We start from the raw sequence: 13072 nt of genomic DNA on the forward strand, positions 1-13072 counted from the left end.
AGAGGGGGAGACAGACGGAGAGAGAGGGGGAGACAGACGGAGAGAGAGGGGGAGACAGACGGAGAGAGAGGGGGAGACAGACGGAGAGAGAGGGGGAGACAGACGGAGAGAGAGGGGGAGACAGACGGAGAGAGAGGGGGAGACAGACGGAGAGAGAGGGGGAGACAGACGGAGAGAGAGGGGGAGACAGACGGAGAGAGAGGGGGAGACAGACGGAGAGAGAGGGGGAGAAAGACAGGGAGAGGGAGAGAAAGGGGAGAGAGAGCGGAGAGAGAGAGAGGCGGAAAGAGAGAGAGAGAGACGGAGAGAGAGAGAGAGAGAGAGAGACGGAGAGAGAGAGAGAGAGAGAGAGTGAGAGACGGAGAGAGAGAGGGGGAGACAGACGGAGAGAGAGAGGGGGAGACAGACGGAGAGAGAGAGGGGGAGACAGACGGAGAGAGAGAGGGGGAGACAGACGGAGAGAGAGAGGGGGAGACAGACGGAGAGAGAGAGGGGGAGACAGACGGAGAGAGAGAGGGGGAGACAGACGGAGAGAGAGAGGGGGAGACAGACGGAGAGAGAGAGGGGGAGACAGACGGAGAGAGAGAGGGGGAGACAGACGGAGAGAGAGAGGGGGAGACAGACGGAGAGAGAGAGGGGGAGACAGACGGAGAGAGAGAGGGGGAGACAGACGGAGAGAGAGAGGGGGAGACAGACGGAGAGAGAGAGGGGGAGACAGACGGAGAGAGAGAGGGGGAGACAGACGGAGAGAGAGAGGGGGAGACAGACGGAGAGAGAGAGGGGGAGACAGACGGAGAGAGAGAGGGGGAGACAGACGGAGAGAGAGAGGGGGAGACAGACGGAGAGAGGGAGGGGGAGACAGACGGAGAGAGGGAGGGGGAGACAGACGGAGAGAGGGAGGGGGAGACAGACGGAGAGAGAGAGGGGGAGACAGACGGAGAGAGAGAGGGGGAGACAGACGGAGAGAGAGAGGGGGAGACAGACGGAGAGAGAGAGGGGGAGACAGACGGAGAGAGAGAGGGGGAGACAGACGGAGAGAGAGAGGGGGAGACAGACGGAGAGAGAGAGGGGGAGACAGACGGAGAGAGAGAGGGGGAGACAGACGGAGAGAGAGAGGGGGAGACAGACGGAGAGAGAGAGGGGGAGACAGACGGAGAGAGAGAGGGGGAGACAGACGGAGAGAGAGAGGGGGAGACAGACGGAGAGAGAGAGGGGGAGACAGACGGAGAGAGAGAGGGGGAGACAGACGGAGAGAGAGAGGGGGAGACAGACGGAGAGAGAGAGGGGGAGACAGACGGAGAGAGAGAGGGGGAGACAGACGGAGAGAGAGAGGGGGAGACAGACGGAGAGAGAGAGGGGGAGACAGACGGAGAGAGAGAGGGGGAGACAGACGGAGAGAGAGAGGGGGAGACAGACGGAGAGAGAGAGGGGGAGACAGACGGAGAGAGAGAGGGGGAGACAGACGGAGAGAGAGAGGGGGAGACAGACGGAGAGAGAGAGGGGGAGACAGACGGAGAGAGAGAGGGGGAGACAGACGGAGAGAGAGAGGGGGAGACAGACGGAGAGAGAGGGGGAGACAGACGGAGAGAGAGAGGGGGAGACAGACGGAGAGAGAGAGGGGGTGACAGACGGAGAGAGAGAGGGGGTGACAGACGGAGAGAGAGAGGGGGAGACAGACGGAGAGAGAGGGGGAGACAGACGGAGAGAGAGGGGGAGACAGACGGAGAGAGAGAGGGGGAGACAGACGGAGAGAGAGAGGGGGAGACAGACGGAGAGAGAGAGGGGGAGACAGTCGGAGAGAGAGGGGGAGACAGACGGAGAGAGGGGGGGAGACAGACGGAGAGAGGGGGGGAGACAGACGGAGAGAGGGGGGGAGACAGACGGAGAGAGGGGGGGAGACAGACGGAGAGAGGGGGGGAGACAGACGGAGAGAGGGGGGGAGACAGACGGAGAGAGGGGGGGAGACAGACGGAGAGAGGGGGGGAGACAGACGGAGAGAGGGGGGGGAATCAGACGGAGAGAGAGGGGGAGACAGACGGAGAGAGAGGGGGAGACAGACGGAGAGAGAGGGGGAGACAGACGGAGAGAGAGGGGGAGACAGACGGAGAGAGAGGGGGAGACAGACGGAGAGAGAGGGGGAGACAGACGGAGAGAGAGGGGGAGACAGACGGAGAGAGAGGGGGAGAAAGACAGGGAGAGGGAGAGAAAGGGGAGAGAGAGCGGAGAGAGAGAGAGGCGGAAAGAGAGAGAGAGAGACGGAGATAGAGAGAGAGAGAGAGAGACGGAGAGAGAGAGAGAGAGAGAGAGACGGAGAGAGAGAGAGAGAGAGAGAGACGGAGAGAGAGAGAGAGAGAGAGAGTGAGAGACGGAGAGAGAGAGAGAGTGAGAGACGGAGAGAGAGAGAGGGGGAGACAGACGGAGAGAGAGGGGGAGACAGACGGAGAGAGAGGGGGAGACAGACGGAGAGAGAGGGGGAGAAAGACAGGGAGAGGGAGAGAAAGGGGAGAGAGAGCGGAGAGAGAGAGAGGCGGAAAGAGAGAGAGAGAGACGGAGATAGAGAGAGAGAGAGAGAGACGGAGAGAGAGAGAGAGAGAGAGAGAGACGGAGAGAGAGAGAGAGAGAGAGAGTGAGAGACGGAGAGAGAGAGAGAGTGAGAGACGGAGAGAGAGAGAGGGGGAGACAGACGGAGAGAGAGAGGGGGAGACAGACGGAGAGAGAGAGGGGGAGACAGACGGAGAGAGAGAGGGGGAGACAGACGGAGAGAGAGAGGGGGAGACAGACGGAGAGAGAGAGGGGGAGACAGACGGAGAGAGAGAGGGGGAGACAGACGGAGAGAGAGAGGGGGAGACAGACGGAGAGAGAGAGGGGGAGACAGACGGAGAGAGAGAGGGGGAGACAGACGGAGAGAGAGAGGGGGAGACAGACGGAGAGAGAGAGGGGGAGACAGACGGAGAGAGAGAGGGGGAGACAGACGGAGAGAGAGAGGGGGAGACAGACGGAGAGAGAGAGGGGGAGACAGACGGAGAGAGAGAGGGGGAGACAGACGGAGAGAGAGAGGGGGAGACAGACGGAGAGAGAGAGGGGGAGACAGACGGAGAGAGAGAGGGGGAGACAGACGGAGAGAGAGAGGGGGAGACAGACGGAGAGAGAGAGGGGGAGACAGACGGAGAGAGAGAGGGGGAGACAGACGGAGAGAGAGAGGGGGAGACAGACGGAGAGAGAGAGGGGGAGACAGACGGAGAGAGAGAGGGGGAGACAGACGGAGAGAGAGAGGGGGAGACAGACGGAGAGAGAGAGGGGGAGACAGACGGAGAGAGAGAGGGGGAGACAGACGGAGAGAGAGAGGGGGAGACAGACGGAGAGAGAGAGGGGGAGACAGACGGAGAGAGAGAGGGGGAGACAGACGGAGAGAGAGAGGGGGAGACAGACGGAGAGAGAGAGGGGGAGACAGACGGAGAGAGAGAGGGGGAGACAGACGGAGAGAGAGAGGGGGAGACAGACGGAGAGAGAGAGGGGGAGACAGACGGAGAGAGAGAGGGGGAGACAGACGGAGAGAGAGAGGGGGAGACAGACGGAGAGAGAGAGGGGGAGACAGACGGAGAGAGAGAGGGGGAGACAGACGGAGAGAGAGAGGGGGAGACAGACGGAGAGAGAGAGGGGGAGACAGACGGAGAGAGAGAGGGGGAGACTGACGGAGAGAGAGAGGGGGAGACTGACGGAGAGAGAGAGGGGGAGACAGACGGAGAGAGAGAGGGGGAGAGAGACGGAGAGAGAGAGGGGGAGAGAGACGGAGAGAGAGAGGGGGAGAGAGACGGAGAGAGAGAGGGGGAGAGAGACGGAGAGAGAGAGGGGGAGAGAGACGGAGAGAGAGAGGGGGAGACAGACGGAGAGAGAGAGGGGGAGACAGACGGAGAGAGAGAGGGGGAGACAGACGGAGAGAGAGAGGGGGAGACAGACGGAGAGAGAGAGGGGGAGACAGACGGAGAGAGAGAGGGGGAGACAGACGGAGAGAGAGAGGGGGAGACAGACGGAGAGAGAGAGGGGGAGACAGACGGAGAGAAAGAAGGGGAGACAGACGGAGAGAGAGAGGGGGAGACAGACGGAGAGAGAGAGGGGGAGACAGACGGAGAGAGAGAGGGGGAGACAGACGGAGAGAGAGAGGGGGAGACAGACGGAGAGAGAGAGGGGGAGACAGACGGAGAGAGAGAGGGGGAGACAGACGGAGAGAGAGAGGGGGAGACAGACGGAGAGAGAGAGGGGGAGACAGACGGAGAGAGAGAGGGGGAGACAGACGGAGAGAGAGGGGGAGACAGACGGAGAGAGAGAGGGGGAGACAGACGGAGAGAGAGAGGGAGAGACAGACGGGGAGAGGGAGAGACAGACGGGGAGAGGGAGAGACAGACGGGGAGAGGGAGAGACGGACGGAGAGGGAGAGACGGACGGAGAGGGAGAGACGGACGGAGAGGGAGAGACGGACGGAGAGGGAGAGACGGACGGAGAGGGAGAGACGGACGGAGAGGGAGAGACGGACGGAGAGGGAGAGACGGAGAGGGAGAGACGGAGAGGGAGAGACGGAGAGGGAGAGACGGAGAGGGAGAGACGGAGAGGGAGAGACGGAGAGGGAGAGACGGAGAGGGAGAGACGGAGAGGGAGAGACGGAGAGGGAGAGACGGAGAGGGAGAGACGGAGAGGGAGAGACGGAGAGGGAGAGACGGAGAGGGAGAGACGGAGAGGGAGAGACGGAGAGGGAGAGACGGAGAGGGAGAGACGGAGAAGGAGAGACGGAGAAGGAGAGACGGAGAAGGAGAGACGGAGAGGGAAAGGAGAGACGGCACAGAGAGAGGCGGAGAGAGAAAGAGTGAGGCGGAGAGAGAGGGGAGGAGAGATGGAGAGAGAGAGAGGGGAGGGAGACACAGAGAGAGATGGGGAGAGAGAGAGAGAGCGCACACGTCTCACTCCCAGTCTCATGGCTCTGTCACCCTCACCCAACAACACCCACTCTCAGTGGGTGAGGATGAATGAGTAAACACCTCGAGACCGGAAGTGAGCCAAACAAACACATACTCTCACCCTCCTGCACTCAAGTGGTCATTTTTATTAATTACTCTTTTTTTAAATTATCAATTTATTGTTTTGACATTGCTTTATTTTTGCTCAGCTAGTTGTTTCTTTTCTTCATACTCAACTCTTTTTTTAAATTCTTGTATCTTTGCAAAATCTGCTCATCGGCCCTTTGAGTGAGAGGAAAATGGAAATGTGGCCCCCACGCAAAAACGCTGGACAAGCCTGCATTACATCTGCTAGTACCCCTTTATCCACCCTGCTTGTTACATCCTTAAAGAATCTGGAATAAATTTGTCAAACAATTTCTCTTTCACAAAATCTTGCTGACTCTGCCTGATTGTATTATTGTTTTCTAAATGGCTAGCTTTCTTAACAATGGATTCTAGAGTTTCCCAATGACAGATGTTAGACTAACTGGCCTATAGTTTTTTTGCTTTCTGTCTCCCCATTTTCTTGAAGAGATGTTACATTTGCAGCCTTCTAATCTGCTTGGGCCTTCACAGAATTTAAGGAAGTTTGGAAGATTACAATCAATGCTTCCACTATCCCTGCAGACACCTTTTTTATGGTCCTAGGATGCAGACCATCAGGTGTAGGGGACTTATCAGCCTTTAGTCCCATTAGTTTTCCCAGTACTTTTTCTCTAATGATCATGATTGCTTTAAGTTCCTTCCTCCCTTTTGCCTCTCAATTTTCTACTATTCTTGGGATGCTTTTTATGTCTTCTACCACGAAGACAAAATACTTGTTCAAAGTCTCTGTCATTTCCTTGTTTCCCATAATTAATTCCCCAGTATCACCCTCTTCGGGATTAACGCTCACTTTTGCTACTCTTTGTTTTTTATATACTTCTATTATATTTTGTCTCATCTGGTTTGCCGTAGTCATGTGACCTCCATCATGAGGCACAGGGCTGGGGGAGTCATCTTGCATTCAGTTCAATAAAGACATTATACTGCTAAGTCTTTGAACTTATATTTCTTGCTGGTTTTCTCTCGTACTCTAATTTCTCCCCCTATTATTTTCAGTTATCCTTTGCTGGTTGCTACAATCTTCCCAATTTTCTGAATTACCAATAATCTTTTCAAAATTACACAACTTTTCTTTCAATTTTATTCCATCCTTAACTTCCTAAGTTAGCCATGATGGTGCATCCTTCTCAGAGTCTGTTTTGATGTGTGCATCAAAACAATGACCACATAAAGGAATGCAGTGTAACCTTATTATAGTAAACACTAATGCAATATTTGTTCATAACAAAGCGTGCCCCTCTTGTTAGCTTTAGTGCTATTGCAGTTAACAGATGTGCTCAAAAGATAATAAGGGGAACCTCGGTAAGTAGATGAGGAAGAAAGGAATTAAAGAATACTGACAGGGCTAAACAAAGAGGGGTAGGAATTGGCTTGTGCGGAGCATAAACATGGCACAGACCAGTTGGGCCTAAGAGTTTGTTTCTATGCTGTAGGCTCTATGTAATTATGTAAGATTGTGACTTTCATGTTCTCCACATCAGATATGTAAATTTTAAAATAAAGAAAGTGCATAGTTATAGATGTGATAAACGCATGTCAAAAGGATATTATGAAGTACAGTTCATACCTTCCTCATCCAAGGCTCTGACTGTTAATTTTAAAAGAGAATCATCCACATACAGCTCTCGTGTTGTTGATACAATTTCAATTTGATTTATAATATCAACCATGACATCACAGCGTAACACTTGCCCTGTGACTGAAACGAAAAGAAAGTGCATTATTGCCTTGCAGAACTCTCCAAATTTAAAATCACTATTCCATTTAAACAATGAGCTCCATAATTTATTTATACATGAAAATAAATATTTTTCAGTTTCACTTGCCTCGTAGCATCACGCCCCATCTCAGGCCAATAAGGTACAAAAATGACTTGTTGCCTGCTGCTTGAGAGGCACAAAAATTTTCGAACCCAGTAAAGGTACCATTTAGCACCAAATACAATTTTTTTTGAGAATGTAAAGTTGCCTCAGTTTGACTCTACTTCCCAAAATAATAAGAATTGACAACCAACATCTGTCGATTTTAAAAGCTCAAAGGAAAACGTTTGCACCCTCAGGAATCCCATTATTTGTTATTGTCATTTCATGCTTTCTTTCCTGCTTATAGCACCCATTAAATCAAAGGCCTACAACAAGCCAATAGTGCACACAGAGCAGATAATTGGTATTTCACCAACTACAATATACTGGAACATCTGCTGGTACTACAGATTTTATGACTGGGGGATTTTAAAAGCCCATTCCTTCAAATACTAAATGTTATACTGTACTGCACTGCAATCTTTCCAGTTGTATTTTCAAATTCCTGCCAGTCCTTAAACTAATCAAACTAATAATACTATGAAATATACCTGTTTCCTCAGCAATGATTATGCTGGTGAGGCGAGTAGGCTGAGTTGAGCGAACAGATATCAATGCTGTATTGGAACATTCAGTATCATTCTGATATATAGGTCCAATAGTTGCTACATCTGGTCGTGTTGAAAACCTGTAACATGAAAAAGAATTATGTAGGTCTTTCACACTACAATAAATTATTTAGCTGCATTTAATATACTATATGTATCAACTGCAAGACCTAATGATTGAGTTGCAGCTTTTAATCAGGCAATGTGAACTTTAGCACAAATTCAAAATTTATCTCACTTAAAATAGAATGAATGCTGCACTTTAAGTTTGAATAAGAATTTAATCATTTAATAAATACCCTAACTGTAATTAGCACTAAGGCGGCATTTATCTGGACCAAACCTTCTAAGCAATGGAATTACACTATCAGATAAAAGTGCAACTATTTTAAGTATGTTGTAAGAATTTAAGCAGTTGATATTTTGGTTATTTTGATTTTTATGATGTATTCTCCTAATTTTGATTATGCATGGCCACTTTAGGCCCAAGTTTAACCCCACCTTATATAAAAAGTATGTCCATATTTAGGATTTAACTATATTAAATGATATAATTGTAAGTGCTGTGTCCAGCATGCATCAATAGGGTAGGGCATCATACTTCAAAAATGTGAGGTACACACTTTTCTCTACAAGATCTGCAAATGGGATCTTTGAAGTCCATCCGACAGGGCCAAAGGGCTTTAGTTTAACATCTCATCTGAAAAATGGCACTTCCACCAGTATGGCAATCCATCAGTATTGCATTAAAGCTTCATGCCAAATTGTGCGCTCAGGTTACTAGAGTAAAGAGGAAGGTTGGAACAAAAGGTGATTTTAGCTAAACTTACTCAAGGGATCCATGTGTATTGATCTTTGAAGGTGATAGGACATATTGAAAGAGTAGTTAGAGAAGGATATGGGATCATGGGCTTCATAGAGGTATTGAGTTTTCTCTTTTTTAGGCAGTCCCACAGGATCAAGGATGACTTGCTTCCACTCCAGTTTGATGGGTTCTTAGTTGGCTGTCAAGTCCAAAACGCAATCTGCAGACTGCCACATGCAGGGCGGGTGATGGTTGAAAGATCAGATAGATGAGTTATTTGGAGGTTCGTACACGCTCTCCAATGTCTCGACTTAGTTTCTGCCTGTTGCCAATGAAGTCTCTCGATGTGCTCAGTTCTTCCCCGCATGAACCTTCTCCATTTTGGTCGGTCACAACCAACTCAAAGGAGTCGCTGGCAGGTATGTTTGACCTCTTCAGAGATGCTTTGTTTCCGCTGTCCTCCAATAAGTTTCCTGCTGCGGCTGGAGTTCCAAGTACAGCGGTTGCTTCGGGTAGCGTCAGACATATGAATGACATGTAATGCCCAGCATAAGGTATCAAGTGCAAAAGCAGGGAAGTCAGGCTGAACCTGTATAAAGCCTTGATTGCACCACAACCAGAGTATTTGTCCAGTTCTGGTCACCACACTTTAGGAAAAATATGAAGATCCTTGAGAGGGTACAAAGGAGATATATCAGAATGATTCCAGGGATGAAGTTAGTTATAAATATGAGAAGCTGGGGTCGTTCTTCTTGCAGAAAAGGAGGTTGAGGAGAGACTTGATAGAAGTATACAAGATAATAACATTTTTAGATAAAGTAGACAAAGAAAGTCTGTTCCCATTAGCTGGGGGTACAATGCTAGGCACACAGATTTAAGGTTTTGGGCAAGTGATGCAGGGGGATATGAGGGGGAACTGTGATCTTTACCACCTAAGGAAGACCAGAGCAGCAGACAAATGGAACACCACCATCTGCAAGTTGCCCTCTAAGCCACACACCATGCTGACTTGGATCTATTTTGCCATTCCTTCAATGTCATGAGATCAAAACCCTGGAACTCCCTTCTTAACTGCACTGTGTGTGTACCTGTACCACATACACTGTAGGATCATTACCCCTTCTCAAGGGCGATTAGGGATGGGAAACAAATGCTGGCTTTGGCAACAACGCTCGCATCCCATAAGATGAATTTTAAAAAAAGAATTGGTCTGGCAAGTCATTCAGTTCAGGGCAACTAGGGATGGGTAATAAATAACAACCTTGCCAGTCACACTCCCAGGAGGTTATTTGAGGAGTAGAAAGAAAACCTGTAATGTCAGCTTTGAAAATAGCTGAATGGAAGAGGACATAATAGAGGTACATAAAACATTACATGGAGAGGGATCATTAAAGACATTTTTACAAATTTCCATTGATAAGTTACTGTTTTGGACTGGTGAATTGATAGATACCTATTTGTTTCCAAAGTTCAGGAAATAAAATTTTAATTTCTCATTGTCTCCTTACCAAAAAAAAAAATCCAAAATGCTTGTGCATCTACACTGTGAGCTGTAAATGCTTTGCTAGCATCATGGATGCAATAAGCACAGGTCCATGGATTCAGTTTTTGACAAGGGAGAACTTGAAGGTTGTGCAACTGGGATTGTTTATAAGGCGTCCTGGACCATCTTATGTTATTGCTGTAAGGACTATATTCTTGATACTGCAGCAATCATCAGTTTTTCATTCTTATGCCAAAAGAACAAGTGTACTAGCTGAAATAAAAACAAAAATGCGGGAAATACTCAGCATGTCAGGGGTATTTGTGGAGAGAAACAGAGTTAATGGCCAGAATTTTTCCGTCAGCTAGTTGGGGTTGGGGCCCACTCACCGAAGCGGGATGACGTTGGGGGGAACCCCCGATATCATCCGGCCCCATTTAAATATTCAGGAAGGCGGGCAGACTGCGAAGTCAGCTGTCCGCCCGCCAACCTGTCAATGACCAATTGAGGCCATTGACAGGATAATTAAGCCAATTAAAGGCCCTGCCCATCCAACCTTAAGGCTGGCGGGCAGGCCAGGAGTCCCGGCAGGCTTCTGAAAAAACATGAAACCTCATCCACGGGCGGAATGAGGTTTCATGTCTGTTTTAAAAAAACTTTAATAAAATTTACGTGATATTTATTAACATGTCCCATTTCGTGAGACGATGTCACATGAGGGGGACATGTTAATAATTTTTTTATTTTTTAAGTTCATAAAACTTTCAGTGCTCTTCCTGAGACAGCACTTAGTCTCAGGGGGCTGTGCGCTCTTTCGCACGCATGCATGAAAGAGCGCACACTGACAGTTGGGGAACCCCCACCCCCGCACAGGAAGCGCATAGTGCTTCCCGTCGGGTGGCCTGCTAGGCAGGCCTTAATTGGCCCACCCGTTCAAAATGGCGGTGGGGCCCATTTTGGCGGCGGCGATCGGCTCTCCGCCCGCTGCTGAGCTGGTGGGGCCGGCCCATCAAGGGCCAAATTCTGCCCAATGTTTCAGGTCAAGGTGATCATTCATCAGAACTGAAGATGGGTAGAAACGTAAGACTTTTTAAGCCAGAAAGGGGGTTGTGGGGCGGGGGGGCGGGCAGTGCGCGGGGGAACAAAAGGGAAGCTCTGTGATAGGGTAGAGGGCAGGTGAGAGAAGATTAGATTAAAATAACATTTCATAAAGCAACAGCCAAGCAGGCTGGTAATGGGTATAGTAGAAACAAAAGCTGTGTTCAAATGAGGCATGAATGGCTACTTAACAACCATCTGAACGTGCTGGCTGATGCAGTTACCACAGTAGAGCTCTCCTAAAACAAAAACAAAATTCTGTGGATTTTGGAAATCTGAAATAAAAACAGAAAATGCTGGAAAAACTCAACAAGTCTGCGAGTATCTGTGGAGTGAAACAGAGTTAACATTTTGAGTCCATATGACTCTTCTTCAGAGTTCAGAAGAAAAATCATATGGACTTGAACATTAACTGTTTCTCTCTCCATGGGTGCTGCCAGGACTGCTGGGATTTTCCAGTATTTTCTGTTTTTATTTCAGAGCTCCCCTAAAGACTAAGATTGCGCACCACCATACTGCTTAAAAACAATACCCCAACTTTTCCCCAGTGCTTAATATGCAGTACAATTTGTAATAATATCATTGTGACAAGTAAGTAGATAAAGCCACAATTGGTAATAGGTTCATCTGGATACTAAGAGAGAGTCTGATGGTGAAACCCATGAAGTCATTAAGATAAAAGCAAAAAACTGCAGCTACTGGAAATCCAAAACAAAAATAAAAATACCTGGAAAAACTCCGTTGGTCTGGCAGCATCTGCGGAGAGGAACACAGTTAAAGTTGAGTCCATATGACTCTTCAACAGAACTAAGTGAAAATAGAAAAGAGGTGAAATATAAGCTGGTTTTGGGGGGGGCGGCGGTGGTGGTGGTGGGCTACCTGTCCTACCACCACCCCATAAAACTCAGACCTGCTGAGTTTTTCCAGGTATTTTTATTTTTTTCCCATGAAGCCATTAGTCAATAAATAGTTGTGGATGATCATTTTGTTTTAAGTCCTTGCTTGTTTTCTTGCATTTTAACAATATTCAAAATAAGCACTCCTTAAATTGATTTTACTCTAAAGAACGTTGGTGAGAAGTTTTTACCCCACTAACTTACTTACTTTTTAAACAGTAAAAATGTAATAAAAACAGGGATCTTAGAATGATAATAAAATCTATATTTAATGATCTTTATAAATTGAGCAGAAAAGATGAACCTGTAGCAAAGTTTAATGTTACAGGACAAGATCTTACATTGATAAAAGGCAAACTCAGAACCGATTATCATGAGGGAGTTCACCACCCAGGGCAATTAATACCAGTAAGTCTTCTACTTGGCAAAAGCTTGAGAACTATTCAGCTTTCAGTTGAAAATTAGTCCCAAAGAAGACAACCGAATTAGACCAATGACTTGTGATTTCAAATAAAGATACATGTGTTATTTAACAGACAGAGAAACATTTGATTCTTCAAGAGAGCAACTGTACTATTTCTTTCAGTCCTCTTCCAATTTCAGCACAAAAAGCAGAGACTGAAGTTATTTTTTTAATCTTTCACTGCATTTATGATAAAACTTTAAAGTGCATGCAAAGTGGTTTGCTTTACAGCAACTATAAAATTGTAATGTAAATGCAAATTCTGGGGCCAACCCAAGTCTGGAGAAAGGTGAGATTTCATGCAAATGTTGGAAAAAGAAACAAAAACAAATGCTCAGCAACTGAAAGAGGGAAGGAAAATTGCTGTTTCTGGTGTGATTCCTTTACTAGAGCTGCACTTGACACATTATTTCCCTTTACCAATGTGGATGAAATTTCCACCATTTTTAGATTTTACTCTTTGTATAGGTTTGTGCCTATTAAAACGCAACTTGAAAATGTGCTTATAAAATTTGAGAGTTTATTCTAACATCATGTGATCATAGTCATGGTAATAGTCGATTGTGATAGTGGACTCCAATATTAAGTAGGGGGTCACCTGACCTGGGATTTGAAGGTCAGATAGCATATGCTGCAACCTGACTTGATAGAGTCATAGAATTTTACAGCACAGAAAGAGGCCCTTTGGCCCATCATGTCCACACCGGTCATCATGCCCCTATGTACTCTAATTCAATTTTCCAACACTTGGCCTGTAGCCTTGTATGCTATGGCATTTCAATTGTTCATCTAAATATTTCTTAAATATTGTGAGGGTTCAC

General features: G+C 48.0%; 1 protein-coding gene across 1 annotated transcript in view; it reads right to left on the reverse strand.

Moving 5' to 3' along the window:
* LOC121282907 (nuclear pore membrane glycoprotein 210-like) overlaps positions 1 to 13072 on the reverse strand; it is a 235299-nt gene that overhangs the window by 213236 nt on the left and 8991 nt on the right. The window contains exons 2-3 of the mRNA XM_041196717.1: positions 7450 to 7586; positions 6664 to 6795 (exon numbers count right to left, since the gene is read on the reverse strand). Coding sequence (XP_041052651.1) covers positions 6664 to 6795; positions 7450 to 7586 — 269 coding nt within the window. The remainder of the gene's footprint in view (positions 1 to 6663; positions 6796 to 7449; positions 7587 to 13072) is intronic.

The sequence above is a fragment of the Carcharodon carcharias genome, chromosome 10, assembly GCF_017639515.1.
Source record: "Carcharodon carcharias isolate sCarCar2 chromosome 10, sCarCar2.pri, whole genome shotgun sequence".
Lineage (NCBI taxonomy): Eukaryota > Metazoa > Chordata > Chondrichthyes > Lamniformes > Lamnidae > Carcharodon > Carcharodon carcharias.